Source organism: Psilocybe cubensis, chromosome 11 (assembly GCF_017499595.1).
Source record: "Psilocybe cubensis strain MGC-MH-2018 chromosome 11, whole genome shotgun sequence".
NCBI classification, from domain to species: domain Eukaryota; kingdom Fungi; phylum Basidiomycota; class Agaricomycetes; order Agaricales; family Agrocybaceae; genus Psilocybe; species Psilocybe cubensis.
This window is the reverse complement of record NC_063009.1, coordinates 1,485,530-1,502,418: the sequence shown is the minus strand read 5'-3', so window position 1 is coordinate 1,502,418 and position 16,889 is coordinate 1,485,530. Positions and strand designations below refer to the sequence as shown.

The following is a 16,889-nucleotide window of genomic DNA, read 5'->3' as shown; positions in this document are numbered from 1 at the left end:
AACAATCAATTTTTTATGTGGATTGTGACGCAAGGTTAAGCTTCGCGTGATGTTTAAGCAATCTGGCTTTCTTGATAGATTTGGTGATGGACGTTAAAAGTGACTGGTGAAGCTTGAAACTTTCAAGTTCAAAAAGCAAGGCAGGTTTGAATTTTGAAGGCGGCTCCACGAAGCAAAAGTTCTAATAATAGGCAGAGCCAAGCACTCGCTGACTCACCACAAACGATGATCTACGTTTCATCAACAAGGGAGCTCTCTCGCTGGTCCAGCCTGCCGCGAAGGTTATCCGAGCACTGTTCCCAAAGATGTTGATAAAATTGACATCTGGTGTTTGCTCTTGAGTCATGACATCACTAAATTTGAGTTTACCGGTGCTCTTTCCGAATCACTGCACTTCCGACGCCGCTTACTACCACTTGTATTGGCTGCGATTATGTCGCCACCCGCTTTCAGTAATTATCGATTCTCTATGTTTTAGTCTTCTCGGTAACCTATAAAGCCTGGTAGATGAATACTGAATCGATTACAGAAACTACCAGACAACAAGATTCTCTAACTTTTCATCGCATATAACAACATGCCCAACACCTCTCGTCAACATCTTGCGGCAATGGTCCCATCGGTCGGCGCGCCATTTGTCATCGAGCCTCGAAGTACTCCCACTCCAGGACCAAATGAAGTCCTAATTGAAGTCAAATCGGTCGCAGTCAACCCACTCGACTATTTTCAACGTTACACTGGCTTCCATATTGACGTTTTCCCCGCCATTATTGGCTCTGATGTAGGAGGAACAATTATTGAGGTGGGATCCTCTGTCTCTCTGGAGCTCAAGCCGGGAACTCGCGTCTCTGCATTTGCCCCAACCTTCCTCTTAAACGGCTCTCCCAATTATGGTGCTTTCCAAGAACGTGTACTGGTCCCAGACCATTTTGTAACCCCGTTGCCAAATGGACGTGTTAGCTTCAACGAGGCAAGCATACTTCCTATGGCTCTTTTAACCGCTTGGACCGGGATCGTGTATCAGCTGGGAATCCCTACTTCTACCACTCCATACAAGCCGTCCGACAAACAGGGTCTCTTAATCTGGAGTGGTGCATCGAGCGTCGGCACGATGGTCATTCAAATTGCCAAACTGCTCGGATTTACCACATATGTCACTGCAAGCAAAAAGCATCACGACTATCTGAAGACGAGCAGACTGATTATTTGATTATAGGAGCAACACACTCATGGACGACATCGACAAGGCCGTAAAGGAAGATGGTGTGACAGTACAACTAGCATATCACACAACTGGCGACCTCCAAGATACGTTGAAGGTTCTGCAAAGGGTGAAGGGCAATGGAATCGCCAAAGTCGCATCGGCTCCAGCGTTGACGGAGGAGTCGCCTAAAACTAACGACATAGAAATCGGCTTTGTCGCGCCTACATCATCTGGTCCAAAGTTTGATGAAGTAATCGATTTCGTTTTCAGAGTTTGGCTGAAGGAAAGGCTGGAGAGGGCGGAGTTTTCACCCAGCCCCCGAGTTCAGGTGATTGGGAAAGGCTTGGGTTCGCTACAGCTTGCCTTGGAAGAATAGAAGGAAGGTGTCAGTGGGGTTAAAGTGGTAGTAGAAATTTGATTATTCAATTTTCGAGCAAAAGTTATACAGTATTGTTCAGACTTCAAATATCCTCTTACGTTATTTACAAATTTCCCCTTAATTCCCACTCTATCTCTCCGTCCAACACCCTGATAGCCGCCAAATACAGGCGCCTATTAAGTGCTATTTAAAGCAACGTCCCTAATGCCTAACTCGTATCCGACTTTCCGAAGAACAACATATTTCAACAATGAATAAACGCTGACTAAAGATAAAAAACCGAGCTCTTTTAGCGGCGGTTGCTAGCATGAAGACAGGACTACGAATGTTCACGGCGAAGAAATATGAATAAGCGACAGTTGAGTGGTCTACTTCGCCGTTCGAGGTTTGAGGGCTACCGGGTTTTGATCTGCAAAGGTGAACAGTATATAAGAGTCTGCTTTTTTCAAGTGGACTTCATTGCATTACATTCAGAGCGTACATTATGTCTTCTTACCCCAACCAACACCTTGCAGCCATTCTACCTAAACAAGGAGGACCTCTCGAGATAACATACCGTCCCACTCCCGCCCCAGGACCCAACGATCTTCTGATCAACGTCAAAGCCATTGCAATCAATCCAGTTGACTGGGAGCAGCGCCACCACGGAGTTACAATCGCCGCATACCCTGCCATCATTGGGTCAGACATCGCAGGATATGTCGAAGCGGTAGGGTCAAACGTACCAGCCGACGCACCCCAGGTCGGCGCCCGCGTCGCAGCTTTCGCACCCTCATATTTATTTGGATGTGCCCCAGATTACGGCGCGTTCCAGGAGCGCGTTATCGTCCCTGCAAGCTTTGTTACTCCCATTCCCGATACGCTAAAGTTCAATGAAGCGACATTATTGCCACTGGGAGTGTTGACGGCATGGGCAGGTTTCTACCAAGCCGGTATTGCATTTGGCACCAAGTATACGCCTGCGGACAAGAAAGGGGTTTTGATATGGGGAGGTTCGAGCAGTGTGGGGAGCAATGCAATCCAAATCGCCAAGTCTTTCGGCTTCAAGGTTTATGTTACTGCCAGCGTAAAGCACCACAGTTATTTGAGTACCCTGGGGGCCGATAGACTGTTCGACTATAAAGATCCGAACGTTGTCGACAACATTGTTAGGGCGGTGAAGGAGGACGGGGTGGTCATTCAAGTTGGGTACGATGCAGTCGGTCAGTTGAAGGAATGTCAGCAAATTTTACAAAAAACCAAAGCAGAGGGTCCGGCTAGGTTGGCCTCTGCGGTACCCTTGACCGAGGATTCGCCTAAGGCAGAGGGGGTGGTGGTTAAGTTTGTAGAGGCAGAAGGAGACGCAACAAAGATACAAGAGCTGATTCACTTTGTCTACAGAATTTGGCTGAAAGAGAAGCTGGAAAAAGGAGAGTATTCACCAAGCCCGAGAATGCATATTGTCGAGGGGGGCTTGAAAGCGCTAAACTCGGCTCTAGATGAGTGGAAGAAGGGCGTAAGCGCTGTGAAGATAGTTGTAGAGGTATCATGATCAGTAAATTGTAGTTATCATACACGAGTTAAAGAAGGCTCAAAAACTGAACAATATTACTGAAACTTCGATTCCACGAAATGGTTTAACCAACATAAAGATTACTGTAAACCATTTATTACCGTAGCCTCTGAGCGTGACAAAGAGATGACACATACCAAGTCCGACCTAGGTGAGCGCATTCTGTCCCTGTCCTATCACAATATTCAATGAGCTGACCGAGCCTTTGGCCGTACGCACGTAGGTTCTGGCAATGATTGGGTCCTGGATTGGATAAAACTGATCCAATCAGAAAAAACTTTGAATTGGAGCAAAGGCACTGGCTAACATAAACAGAGCTGATCAGGGTCCACAGTTAGTCGCAAACGTAACTTACATATTCGTTCATTCATTCCTAAAGCAACTGCCGTTCCGACAGTTGCCTGCAGAAAAATTATTTCTGTGACTGTGTTAGGTCCAGGCCTCAGTCTTTCAAGAACAGTTGCTCCGAGTATCATTAACTGCACCTATTGAATTCATGGTTAGTTAAATTTCTTCTTTCTGGAAGGAACCTTACTGCATGTATATACCTGTTGCGTGCAAGCACACATCTGCCAAGCGGTGGTGATGGTGAGGGGTTGCCCAACAATCGGCTAGTTCCGGTACATACATCGCTTAATTACGAAAGTGTCTGTCACCCGCAAGGACACTTTCAATTGAAACTTTGAACATGGCATACCCTTTCCCACTCACTTCAGGACTATTCCCAGAGGCATGATGTTCAAATTCCAATCTTATAAAAGAACAATACTTCTTAATCGCCACAAATAATCGACTCACTTTAAATTTCCATTCAGACGCACGTCGCAGAAGCCACGAAGCCTCTCGACATGGCACTAGGACCCGCAGACTCTGGCGGTATTACCTTTGACGTCGCAAACACATTCGCTGTGTGGATTGAGGTACGAAGGCTTTTCAAGCCATGTTGTGTTTAAACCTTACCACTTTGCCCTTCTTCCGTTCCAGGTATTCTTATATGGTAAGAGCAATGTCTTTTTTACCATCCACAGTGGAATTTTAACCGCTTGTCAGGGGTCTACGTTACACTTTTTGTATCTGCGATTACTGTGATTCTCAAGAAGAGGGCCACCGCACGAATGGAGTCCGCTCATAGCGCTTGGGTACGTCGATCACGCTGTTCACGTTTGCAAGAGGTTAAAGCATTTTGATAGATATTCCTCATCTGCGTGATCTTAATGTTCATGGTCGCTACACTGCACCTCGGTGGGTGCAGAGCCCCTGCACATATATCCTTAATGTTGATCATACCACGCAGTGATTAATGTGTATCGATTCCTTCGAGCAAATATCTTGGGAGTCGATCCAGCAGGTGCTCTCCATTACTTTTTTGACAGCACACGATGGGAAAACATTACCGCCAATGCGATAATGTGCGTTATGTCATGGCTTGGAGATGCTTTAGTGGTTAGTTCAGCCGTCAGAGCATCCATAATTTTACTGATCAATTCCATCAGATATATCGATGCTATTACGTCTGGGACTGTAATTTTTGGATAGTCGCCTTGCCACTAGTGCTCTTCTTTGGCACTATCGGTGAGTGGTGAATTATGGGTGGTGAAGTAACTTACTAATGTTTATCTTAGGCATCAATTCTAGCACTCTATATTGGTTCACACATCCGTACGATACCCATCTAAAAGTGCCCACCATGATATCCCTTCTCAACGCCATATTTCCGTTGGCACTTACTCAGAACGTGCTAACGACGGGCTTGATAGCCTTCAAGATCTGGCTCCAACACAAGGCCTCAAGTCGGTCGGGAGTCGTGGATCGTGGATCTCGGCTCAGCTTGATACGAATTTTAATCATTATTATTGAGAGCGCAATGGTGTACACTCTCCAGCTCCTAGTGGTCATTATATTGTACTTCAAGAAAAGCAATGCTCAATTCATCGTCCAGTCTGCAATTGTCCCCAGCGTTGGTACGTATATTCAGTGGGAATCTCATGAGATTAATCCTTGATATAATTTATTTCAGGAATTGTTTTCGTGCTTATAGCTGTTCGCGTTCACGTCGCCAAATCACAGAGCGTTTTCGGTACCGGTCTCGGTACTTTACCTGCCTGGCTAGATGAAGACACCAGTGATAGCGAAATGAATGGGGACCGATCCTCTTCCCCTGTCGCGGGTGTGACTTTCAGGGTTTCTACAAACGATCAGGACCGGTATCACCCTTCGGAGCCGCTGGACTCGTCATCGTATACCCAAAAAAGTCATACAGGAGACAAACTTCTACACATGGGGTAGTGTATACTACGGTTTTATGCCGGGTATTCCCAGCACGACATGGGACCGGATAACACTTGACAAAATCTGGCAGCGGGGCGGCACAGGACTTCGTTATAACGGATTCACATCGGAAACGAAGCGTTTGGACAAATATTCCCTCCATTTCCCTCCAAGTGGCCCTTTTCGCATCATTCCGAGTCACCCACTCCTCTCAGACGCTTCTTTAGCGCAATTGGACTCTATCCAGACAGCATTTCCCATCCAAATTGCAGTGATCATAACATTTATGTAAAGGGGAAGGTGCGAAGCAAACGCCTTGGGAAGGCGTCACATCTCGGTGTTTTTTGTATTCGTTTCTCATTCGTCTCCTAATAATACAACAAATTGAAGCTTTAATAGCACGGAAATGCGTGTGCCAATCAGGACATAAATTCTCGGAAATATGAGATGCGTTTGCCTTAAGAAACGTGTCATTTAGTGTATACCACCCTCTCCTTCAACACCACTGTCCATTCCACAGATCAATGGGAGATGGGTTTGAGAGCTGATACGGCCCTTGCCGTTGGAATATGGGTCGAGGTACGCATTTCCACAACTTCATTCAACTTGTTCTCTGAGTCTCTGACAAGTGTCTATTTGACGCTATGTTCAGTCCCTATTGTACGGTATGTCTCCAAACTTTGATGGCGAATGAAACCTCTGGAAAGTTCCCGTTTATCTGTTTTCAGGCGTCTATGCGTGTCTTTTTTTCGAGGCCCTCTATATTATGTTAAATAGAAAGTCCGGAAATGCTGGCTCTGCGAAGGTCAGAATGATTCATGTGCATAATTGGCAGCCTTTTTGATAAACTGGGGTATTCTCCCCTTCTCGTATGCAAGGTATTCCTGGTTGGCACCATTACCATGTTTCTTTTGGCCACGGCGCATATGGGTTAGTTCCTTTTGTGTAATATGATCCAGCCTATTCAGATCTGCTGAGCAGTGGTCAACTTATATCGCTTTATCCGTGGCTTTGTTTTGGTTCTTGACCCCAACGGCCCCTTCGCCTATTCTTTTGACTTCAGTAGATGGGATAACGTTGCACATAATTCTATGCTATGCATTATGACGTGGCTAGGAGACGCGTTGGTGGTATGCTACTATCGACGTTCCAATTTGCATGTCATTTCTGATCCGTTTTACTCTTAGATATACAGATGTTACCTCATTTGGGATAGGAAAATATGGGTCACTATTCTTCCCCTCTGCCTGTTAATTATGAGCATAAGTAGGTGACTCTTTATATCGCGAATATTGATAACCATCTCATAACAAAGAGAGGCAGCAACGCAGCTCTGTTGTTCTGGTTTACACATCAAGGCTCCCAGTCTGAAACGGTCATTCTAAGATGGATGGCCACCATCTACCCCTTCGCGTTTGCTCAAAACACCATAACAACTGGGATGATTGCGTTCAAAATCTGGAGGCAACACCGAGCTTCAACAATAATGGGAGTCGCCAGCAACTCGCCCCTTGATTTGCTGGGGGTTGTCCGCATAATCATCGAGAGCGCGATGATCTACACCTTCCAGTTGCTCATTCTCATCATCCTTTTCCCACTTCATCACAACGCCCAGCTGATCGTTCAAAGCGCTGTGATCCCCAGTATGGGTGAGAGATTTATGCCAACAGTCTTTGACATTGTACACATACTAAAATTAACGAGTAGGAATCGTGTTTGTATTGATCGCCGTACGAGTGCAATTCTCGCGCTCGCGAACGCTCTTTGGCGAGACGGTCATGGCCTCCATGCCGACATGGCTCAATGAAGCATCAAGCACGCGGGGAAATGACGAAGGAGAGCGCCAGCAAAGCCCTCGACATTCGACGGCTTTACAGATGGTCAACACGGACGATACCCAAGAAAAACGTGAGAGGGTTCTATTATCATTCTTGCGGGAGCCTGGCCCGGAGAGTGTCATAAGCCACAGCACGAGTGCTCCCTGATTAACTCTTTGGACTCCTGTCAGTACTGGCACAAAGTCAAGGTCGACATAAACCTACATAATAAAAGTCACAGATATCGAAAATTCGTGTATCCATAGTAGCAATCATTTCGTTCGAATGTTTTGGCGAGGTGAGATGGTTCAGAGGAAAGTATTTACAACAAGAGTGTGGTGAAGCCAGTGTTATTTCCTATCATACTGTGGCAGAGTGTTTATTAGAAACTATGAATGGAATTCGTGGAAATCTGGGTACAGCTGTTTCATCATTAAATTTGTCCCAAGAAGTTGGCCAAAGACGATGCAAGTATGTCGTGCACCTTGCTCGTGGGATGGAGATAATCTACCCAAACCTGACCACCCGCCTTGCGTACCTCCTTAGGTTTGATGCCAAAGTCCTTAGGCTTGTCGAGAACATTTTCAAATATTTCATACGATGAAAAAAGAAAAACTGAGGCGTCATCATGATTTCTAGAAAATTCGTCGATCGCCGTTCTCAACGTCGTGTTCCAAACTTGATAGTAGGACGCTGATTCGTTTTCCTCCTGTTTGGGAACTTATACAAAAATCATTTGTATGCGTCATGATGCAACGGTAAGAATGGCCTACTCGCAGGACTTCGATGTATGGGTGGCACATCTATAAATAAGAAATTACGAGCACCAACGTCGTACAATTTCTGTTGAGTTGCAAAAAGGTTCCCAATTGCAGTCTGCGTATTGGAACGCACGAAAGAACTAAACGTTTTGGCGTAAAACATCGAGGCATAATAATTCTAAAATAGCTTACCCGCAATCATTTATTCCAATCCATGTTACTATACCACGCGGAGATAAGATTCATCCGATGACAGAAGAGAGAAAAACTAACTGAAAATTGAGTTCGACGCATTCCAAGCGTCCTCCGAAACCGTTGACATTAAATCTGATTGAAGAAAGATATTCTCGACCTGAGAGCGAACTCCCTCTACTGTCTGTCCTCCTATTGCATAATCATAGACAAGCAGAGGAGAGCGTATATACTCTGGGTCCTGATTGGCTGTATCCACAGAAGCGTCGAAGCGAGGAGCTGGTCGATATTTTGATATCAAATGGCCAACCCAGTTCGGAAGGCCCTCTTCATTGTAAGTTATGCCAGGAAATTCTATACCAAGAGGTTGAGCTGCACTTGGAGACGGAACACGAGTACGAAATGTTGAATATCCAACGTCACTGTAGGAGTCACCGCTGAATGTACATTAACGTATTCAGATGATAAGATAACAATTGGCGAGGCGACAGCAAGGAAATGACAAACAATATGAACAAATACCGCAGAGCAGAGAAACCACTCCACGTTTTTGTCCTCTGGTATATCGTTGATTTTGCCTTATCACAATCCTGGGTATCATTGGAAGTTTTTGGAACCAGGTCGGACTCGGCTCCCATTTTTCTTGAAAACTTGAATAGGTAGCGACTTGAACAACTGCGAAATACCGTGAATGGCGATAAACATCCAACAGACATACTTGAATAATTTACAAGTAAGAGTGGTATAGATTAGATACGGTTTCCTTTGGTTTCCTGAAAATTCAGAAGAGAGATTTGATATTTGTCAGTAAGTGTTGGGAAGTCAGGTCGAAGGTTCATGTCAAGAACCAGTCAAGAGCGAAATCAACAATTAAATTGAATCGGAGAGTAAACCAAGCCATATTACTGTTTTTGTAATTCAAAGGTTAACAGGATGATAAGTATATGAAAATTATGTAATTATTTATTTATCCATTTAAACATGCTTATGATCCAAGTGCACTAGCTACGCCTTGAGGAGGCACTTCCATCTCTAGAATGGCCCAAGTGGCCACAGGTCCTGAACTTACTCCCAGACAAAGTTCTCGGAATCTTCCTTCAATGGCGGTAAACAACGATAGGCCTGAGTTGAAGGAGGAGGTGGTGAAAGCTCTCGAGACCTACAAAAAGAAAGATTCGCCCAAGGGTAAGTGGATTTCACTCAATTAGAGCGACGACTCACAGTAGGCACAACTAAATATTCCTCTCAGTTGTTGTCAGATTTAGAGGCGTTGGAAATGCACCTATAATGAAGCAAAATGTCTACAAGATCATTGCAACCAACCGATTTCAGGCTGTTATACAGTTTTTGAGGAAGGAGTTGGGTTGGCAGAAAGGTGAACCTTTGGTGTGTCGGTTACCTTTTCACTTCGGCTCTTTTTGCTTATGAGCGGCTTAGTTCTTGTATATCAATTCCACCTTTTCGCCTGCTCCCGATGATACCGTGCTTAACCTTTTTAAGGTGCGATACCTCATGTCAATTCTGCCTATATCACGGGTTAATATTCCTAGTCTTTCTCCACCGAGGGATATCTCATCGTGAATTACAGGTAAGAGGCAAATTCAAATTCATTCTCACGTATAATGTCTAACTCGAGCAATAGCACGACGCCAGCTTGGGGATAAGCGCTACTTCCGCCCCTATATCTCACTCTCCGGATCTTTTGTATTTTATCAGTCTCTAATCGCATATCATCCTGGACAACAAAGCATATGAATCGATGCATATCTTCTGACAGTTCATCTGCGGAATAATCGCGAAAGCTTCCCTCGGCAAAGGCGCTCCTCTCATTCGGTATTCGCATCGTGGCGCGTGTCCTAAGAACGACAAGATTTTGAACCCAATTCTTTTTTGGTGAATAACTTACGCTATGTCATTGTTGGAAATGTTTTTCACTGAAAGTTCAATAGAGATATAGCCGTGCAACACCGCAAAGAAGCTAGGTATTAATGATTTAATCGATAACACTCATTTTTTGTGCATTACTTCGGTTTATATTTGTGTTCTAGACACTCTTCCTATCCAACCCGCTTGAATTTGCATTTCTCGTGGCTCAGAATATCCAACTCCGATAATGTTGGACACCTTGCTCGCAAACACTAGTCTTTCAAAGAAAAACAAATGCTCCTTTATCGTGGAGGTTCCTGATTTCCGATGTAACATCTGCAAATGTATGCTTCTTTTCCAACGAAACATACCGAATTCCTTCTTTTCTTTGACAGCGGCCGGTGACTTGATGTATAGGCATCTGTATGTGCTATGTTGAGGATGTGCCCATAGGGTACTTTCTCTCTTTCCTTGACAGAACAATCTAATCATCATGGGAAGCTTCGGTTAAGAACATGAGCATCATGCATATCGTGTTGCATGCTATCAAGGGAGGAATTATCTCTTGATCAAGGTATCTCGGTCCGCTTGGGCATGCATTGTTATTAAAAAGTGATCCAGAGCCTAGAAAAGCAATCCGTCGACCATGGTTATTCGAGATAGAAGCCTCTCAGGACCCGGAATATTCCATCGTACAGCTGATCCCTGCTCGGAAGATGCGCAGCCCTTTGTGAGCATCATACAGTCGGTGGTGCTGTAGATATTCATTCTTCTGACGTACAAACTTCAAGCGAAAACGCATTAATGCCGTGGAAAGGAAGGAGGGTGATTCCAGCGAAGTGGTGCAGCTCATCATCTTTCTAGGAAATGATATGTACAGGAAATATCTGTATTGCTGCCCCTTGTGCCTCTCCCTTCTTCGTGGTTTTTGGCCACAAGGTTAATCCCCTCACAATGTATGCTGCGGCTATCGGAGTTTATACACAGCATTTCGCGTAGATAACTGAGGTAGGTAGTATCATCTCACAAGTAATGCTTTGTAAAACGATCAGGAGCTGGCGACTACACACTACAATGCGCAGCCTGGTGTGCGGACATTGAGAGACCTGTTCCGTAAATACCTACATTTACTTGGCGGATCTCCCCCACCGTTACCAGAGTTGGTGTGAAGGCTGATCTGCAATTATCGCGTTGGCGCGACGTGCGCGTGCGTCCGTGCCCAAGCGCCATTTCGAACGAGAAGGTGATGATATATGGTAAATAATTTCCAGCAGTCGCGAACGCAGTTTGTGAACGCGTCAATTGCATCCTTATTCACCGAAAGGTGCACCTTAACGGCGCAGAAGCGTCTGTGCGCTTTCCAAATCCAAGGCAAGACCAGGGCCTCGAAGTATTTTCACGTCACGAAGCTAGTCGATTCAGAAAATTCGAGAGTTCGATGCTATAGAGCTCGCGTTCGAGGCGTTCCATTATGAACTACAACAATTGAACGAGGGTGCAAAATAAATAAAAACGCCAATGACTGAGTGGACCAAGGGGGGCAGGGCACTCCTTTTTCCTATTATTCCAGACCGCTGCCAGACCGTTCGTCCTTCCATAGTATCACTCGCTCTAGTTGAACCTAGATAGCAACGCCACGCCGGTGCTGCCAAAAAGCACGCTGGGAAAAGGGCCTACAGAGACGCACGGAAGAACACACGGCTCGGAAGGTTACACCCTTTCCTAGTAACCCTAACACGTTAAACACATACATGAGAAAAAAAATCAAAAAATAAGAAGATAAGATTGAAGACGTATGCAGAAGAGAGATCGATCCAATTTGCCCACCCCCGGCCGGGCTAATGCGAGCCTGTCGCGCGCGCGGTGGCTTTTCATTTGCGGTTCGCGTCAATCTGCGATTACATAGTATCTGACTGGGCCGGTGTACCTCTACAACAACAAAACGTCAAAAAGCTATTTATGTCGTGGTTCTCGAGCGAGAGATAACGATTTTTTTTGTATGAGTGTGATCAATCAGTTGGTAATAGTATGGCATACTATAGTACCCATTTGACAAGCTGCGATGCGAGTGTGGCAGCGCCATGCCATTCAGTCATTTTACGGTGATAGTGCAGCGAGCCCTTTCCAGGTGCGTGTGCGTGTTTCGATCTGACCTGAAGCAAGTGTCTTCCTTTCGCATGATGATGTGTTGGTAGGTGTGCGTCCTCCGTCCGAGGGGGAGGGGTGGGTGGGGCTTGGCAAATTCTTGATCGAGGGAAACCCGCATTTTACACGGAGACAATGTAAAGCTAGATAGAGAGATAAGTAGCAAACGTACGTAGGCGTACGTCAGTCCGAGTCCGAGTCATAAGCAATCCACACGCCTGACGCTAGTCTGGCTGACCTATCTCAAGAAAGAAAGAGAAAGCTGAGAAACAGAAAGAGAAAGGAAAGGAAAGGAAAGGGTTGGCGATTTGGAGCCTGCTCCGACTCAGGCTCCTACGATGCAATGTGGATGGAAGATACCGAAGAGGTTATCTAGCACCCCTTCATTTAACCTACTTCCCTCGATCCCTGATACAAACCTGGACGGGCGCAGATGATGTCACTGCTGCAAGTATAACCTTCTGTTTTTTGTGAACAAATTGCAATTGTCAATGTCATGACGGTTTAAGTGGAGATTGGTTTTTTTTATTACTATATATTGGATATTGAATGAATTGAAATGTGGATACATTCATTGGATGGAGTCTGGTGAGGTGCTATACTGATCTGACGCTGTGAACTGGGAGCCTGGAGGCGGAGTACGTAGGTACTAAGTAGGGAGCGAGCTTTGGCACCGGCGGAAATATCGGCGTGCCTTGCATTGCCATGTACACAGAATCACTATCAGTGATTTGTCGAACAAGTAGCACCAGACATGTACAGATCAGCAAGCAAGCAGCACCAATACAATTTACAAACGAGCCGCAGACCCTGTCCCATGTGCGGCACATGTACATGTACATGTACATATACATCATCATCATCATCGAAAAGTCAAACTTTGAAAGGTGCGGGTGTGCCGTTTTCCGTATTCCGTTTTCCTTTCAATTGAATGGGGTTTTTTGCACCGAGTTGACAGGACAATCATACAAGGTTTAAAGGTTTCGGTTATGATGGCACATTGCACATTGCACATTCGCACATTACACATCCGCACCATTACGCGTTGCACAAGTCCAGTGTCAGAGATAACCTCAGATCGCCCAATAAGCCAATTGGGGTACCCAACCAGACCAGGCCGGTCGGCAGGTTGGGTCCTGGTCCTGGTCCTGTAGGCTGTGAGAAAAAAACACATACGAGCCCAGTTGCCAGGGTCAGAAGTCATAAACTCAGAACCCGTAGTTTCTGTTCTCCGTTAGGGTCACGTCCGATAGGAAGGATTATATTAGGAGACAGACAGACAGCTAAGGGTCCAGTGACGTTGCCTTTATGTAGTTTTAATTTGTTTTTTGCGACGGCGAGCGAAGAAGATATACGAGGGGTTACGACATGACCACGACAGCCCATGGAAAAAAACAGGGAATAAGTGAAAACAGGGAAAGGGGACAGGACACGTTTTTTGACAAGGGAAAATCGATGGACAGTTTAGATTTCGTTTTTGGTTTTTTGATGTTGCAATTGGAATTGGTGTTGGAATTGGAACTGAACATTGACCTCGGGGCGATAGATATGGCCTCGGCCAAAGAGACGAGGGAGATTTTTTGTGCTGGTGAATCGTGATTGCTCGTATGTCGCCATACATGCAATGCATACCGTAGTTTTGCCAGGCTCTGCGCGATACGAATCATACGATTCAAAAGTCCGAGTTGCCTCTAAGTAGAACCTAGACAGTCGTGACCCACCAGTGAACACTGAAAAGGGGTGTACCCCATCCCCATCCTCAGGACTCAGGAGCCCCGCCACTCCTGAGTCCTGAGCCTGAACAAGGGTCGCGCAAGTGGCTCGCGGATCGTCTCGCCGCCCGGCGGAAGTACCAATCACACATGTACACCTGAAGCCGCCGCATTTACGAGATGTTTTCTCGTAAGTTAAAAAGACAAGAACAGATATGGCGAGGCTAGAGCTGAAAAGGAAAGCACGGGCAGGATGGATGCTTTTCAATTATGCATTACCCATTATTCTATATCAATTGTCCTATATCAACTTGTAATATCAATATCAACGAGTGGGAAGTGGAAAAAAGCTGACGCGAAATCACTTACCCTGATCATGATCATGATCACTGACATACGGAAATAACGCTAGTGAAGAAGGCGCGAGGGTCACCGAGATATAAGATATGGGCCGTTGAATGCGCATTGCACATTGCGAAGTGCGAGGGTGTTATCAATAAGCACAAGCATATAGCGGAGAGAAGACTATCTTCCATTATATCATACTGCATGGAGTTCAAGGTTCTAATATAATAAAAATAAGCTGGGCCCAGAGAGAATCGGAGAATTAAGAGGTGCAGCGCATTCACGCTAGCGCTAGCGCTACACGCTGGGTAAGGTGGGTGGGTGGGTAAAGTGGGTAAGTGGCCGGGTGGGTCGTTGATCAGCAAACGCATGACAACTGGTATTAGTAACTCCCCAAGGCCAATCGCAATCGCAAGCAAGGTCCGGACGCCCATTGAGTTTTGAGAGAGTCGACTCGGCGTGCGTGCGTAGTATATACATATGTATAATATGTATACGCGGGATCGCGCAGACGCGTCGATGCCCATTGTCCAATGTCCGGTAGTCGAAACTCGAAAGCGCGGTTTTCGTCCTCCGGCTTACCTGAACGAGCCGCTCGGGGAGGTAAGGTTATTCGGAAGAGGAAGGTACGTCCCGAAAGAAAGGGATCCGCAACTCTTGATCATCCCCTCTCATATTATATACAAACTCGAAACCCGCGCCCAAGTCATCATTGTTGATGCGATGTTCACTGGTCAGACATGGACTTTGTGAGAAATACTGCGTGGGTGTTGAGTCTTTTGATTGTTGGACCGACCGACTCATCAGTATATCAAAAATCACACGTCCACGTCCTGTTCCTTCACCCCCCGGCTGCGCGCGGCTGCTGCTGTAATTACTCCGGGACCTGTACAGGTTAAAAAATCAGTGAGAGCGCTAGGTGCTGGGTGCTGGGTGCTGGGTGCTGGTGAACCGGGGGAGACCCACATTGAATCACGAGCGGACGTATGGCAATAAATTGCGGTGGATTAGTACACCGGTGTATCATAGTACACATGAACAGGCGGAGGATAGTACACATGAACAGGCGGAGGAGCAATGGTGGGCCGGCGTGGCCCCTGATGCATTGATGCACTGTGCACAGTATCCGAGTCACTGCACAGTTCACAGTTTTCAATTCACAGTGGCACAGTACACCAGTACACCAGTGCAGTGTTTCCCCAGGTTTCCCTGGACCTGGACAGGGAGCATGGAGCATGGCATGGAGAATCTTTTAATCATAGCGACTGACTGACCCCGCGCTAGGTGTTGACATGTCCGTCACCGTCAAAGAGCTTGGCAGTTAGGAGGCGCTGATACTAGCTATTTCGGCAACCACGTGGCGGGAATAATAATAGCTCTGCGTGCGCCGTGGGTGGGGTGGGTTCATGTTAGTGGGAGCCAGTAACCCACCCTGAACTTTTTTTGCATCCCTGCCGACGCCGACTTGTGATCGCCGAAAAAGTCAACTGCGCAGTGCGCACATCCCAGGACCAGGACCAGGACAGGACGGAAGCGCACTGCAATAAAGTAAAATAAAAATAAGGTCGCTGAGGGGACATAATTAGACGCGAGACACGAGACACGAGACGCGGTAGCCACGGGAGACCTGAGAGTCACAGAGGCAACCGCTACCGAGAGCTATGTATGTGAAACGAGTGGGATGGATGGGATGGGATGGGGATCTGGTTGCGGTGTGATTCCTTGATTCCCTTGCTGTGCCTGCGCTTGTTTAAGGCTTAAGTTGAACAAACAAACGCGATGGTAACAAGATGGCCTGGTGCTAGCTAGAATGAACCCGAGCCACAATGATAGAATATCAACTTGAAGAAGGAACATGATCAGGACATACCTTCTTTTTCACGTTATTTACACACAAGCACGACACGGAAGTGAGATGGTGCCCAAAAGACCAATGATTGAAAAAAAGCAGACGGTATACTAAATACAAACGATGAGAAATGCAGTTCTATGATAACCAAAAAGAGAAAAAAAAGCACAAAAAAAACTAATAAGATTAGACCGAGTACCCCGACCGAAATACGAGTAAGATAATAGAAATGGAAAGATTGTACATGGATGTCTATGGTTCGAGTTTATGCGAGACGAAAGCGAGGAAAGCATGCAGTTGATGGGATGAATGGATAAGTGATGGGTTTTTTTGAGGTGGGGGAGCCGACTGAAGCGGCAGCGGGAGCGGTAGACGGAGGGGGTAAGGGTCCAGCGAGCATAGGAGGAGTTTGGTATTGGTAGGGGTAGGGTAGGAGTGGATGTTATGTTGAGAATTTAGATTTCTGCGGAAAGGAGTATGGGATGAGGACTGGATGGAGCGGTTGTACGGGTTGTCAACGACGTACTGTGCGCATCATGAGTCCCCCTGATGGATCGTGAGAGGCAGGTAGTGGCTACAGGAGTCTGTGAGTTGCGCGACGATACAAGAGGGAAGGGCGACTACATACAGAGGTGTGGTACATCATAGGCTGAACCTGCGGTGTAAATGATGAAGAAGTTTTTGCCAGTGCTTTTTGCAGCTGCAGGGTGGATGAGCACGACGCGTCTTGGTTGGATGGGTGGATGGAGACAGACCTTGGCTTCACTCTCTGCTGCCCGTAGCGCATTTGAGCTTGAAT

General features: G+C 46.2%; 6 protein-coding genes across 6 annotated transcripts; 5 read left to right on the top strand and 1 right to left on the bottom strand.

Annotated features, from left to right (window-relative positions):
* Positions 1-577: 577 nt before the first annotated feature.
* Positions 578-1,580, top strand: JR316_0011594 (Dehydrogenase orf1; the record flags this gene model as incomplete). Its single annotated transcript, XM_047897241.1, has 2 exons — positions 578-1,114; positions 1,248-1,580. 2 exons carry the CDS (start codon positions 578-580, stop codon positions 1,578-1,580), a joined length of 870 nt encoding a protein of 289 aa, XP_047743650.1.
* Positions 1,581-2,067: 487 nt separating this feature from the next.
* On the top strand, positions 2,068-3,114 carry JR316_0011593 (Dehydrogenase azaJ; the record flags this gene model as incomplete). The annotated part of the gene is made up of 1 exon (XM_047897240.1): positions 2,068-3,114. The coding sequence occupies one exon, from the start codon at positions 2,068-2,070 to the stop codon at positions 3,112-3,114; it is 1,047 nt and encodes a 348-aa protein (XP_047743649.1).
* An 869-nt stretch (positions 3,115-3,983) lies between these two features.
* On the top strand, positions 3,984-5,421 carry JR316_0011592 (uncharacterized protein; the record flags this gene model as incomplete). The annotated part of the gene is made up of 8 exons (XM_047897239.1): positions 3,984-4,055; positions 4,120-4,132; positions 4,186-4,274; positions 4,326-4,377; positions 4,430-4,578; positions 4,629-4,707; positions 4,758-5,096; positions 5,153-5,421. 8 exons carry the CDS (start codon positions 3,984-3,986, stop codon positions 5,419-5,421), a joined length of 1,062 nt encoding a protein of 353 aa, XP_047743648.1.
* Positions 5,422-6,889: 1,468 nt separating this feature from the next.
* On the top strand, positions 6,890-7,388 carry JR316_0011591 (uncharacterized protein; the record flags this gene model as incomplete). Its single annotated transcript, XM_047897238.1, has 2 exons — positions 6,890-7,052; positions 7,111-7,388. 2 exons carry the CDS (start codon positions 6,890-6,892, stop codon positions 7,386-7,388), a joined length of 441 nt encoding a protein of 146 aa, XP_047743647.1.
* A 265-nt stretch (positions 7,389-7,653) lies between these two features.
* Positions 7,654-8,811, bottom strand: JR316_0011590 (Acetylesterase; the record flags this gene model as incomplete). Its single annotated transcript, XM_047897237.1, has 5 exons — positions 7,654-7,940; positions 7,994-8,121; positions 8,174-8,201; positions 8,255-8,610; positions 8,681-8,811. 5 exons carry the CDS (start codon positions 8,809-8,811, stop codon positions 7,654-7,656), a joined length of 930 nt encoding a protein of 309 aa, XP_047743646.1.
* Positions 8,812-9,210: 399 nt separating this feature from the next.
* Positions 9,211-9,837, top strand: JR316_0011589 (Ubiquitin-like protein; the record flags this gene model as incomplete). Its single annotated transcript, XM_047897236.1, has 5 exons — positions 9,211-9,358; positions 9,423-9,559; positions 9,611-9,673; positions 9,724-9,761; positions 9,816-9,837. 5 exons carry the CDS (start codon positions 9,211-9,213, stop codon positions 9,835-9,837), a joined length of 408 nt encoding a protein of 135 aa, XP_047743645.1.
* Between the last annotated feature and the right edge of the window lie 7,052 nt (positions 9,838-16,889).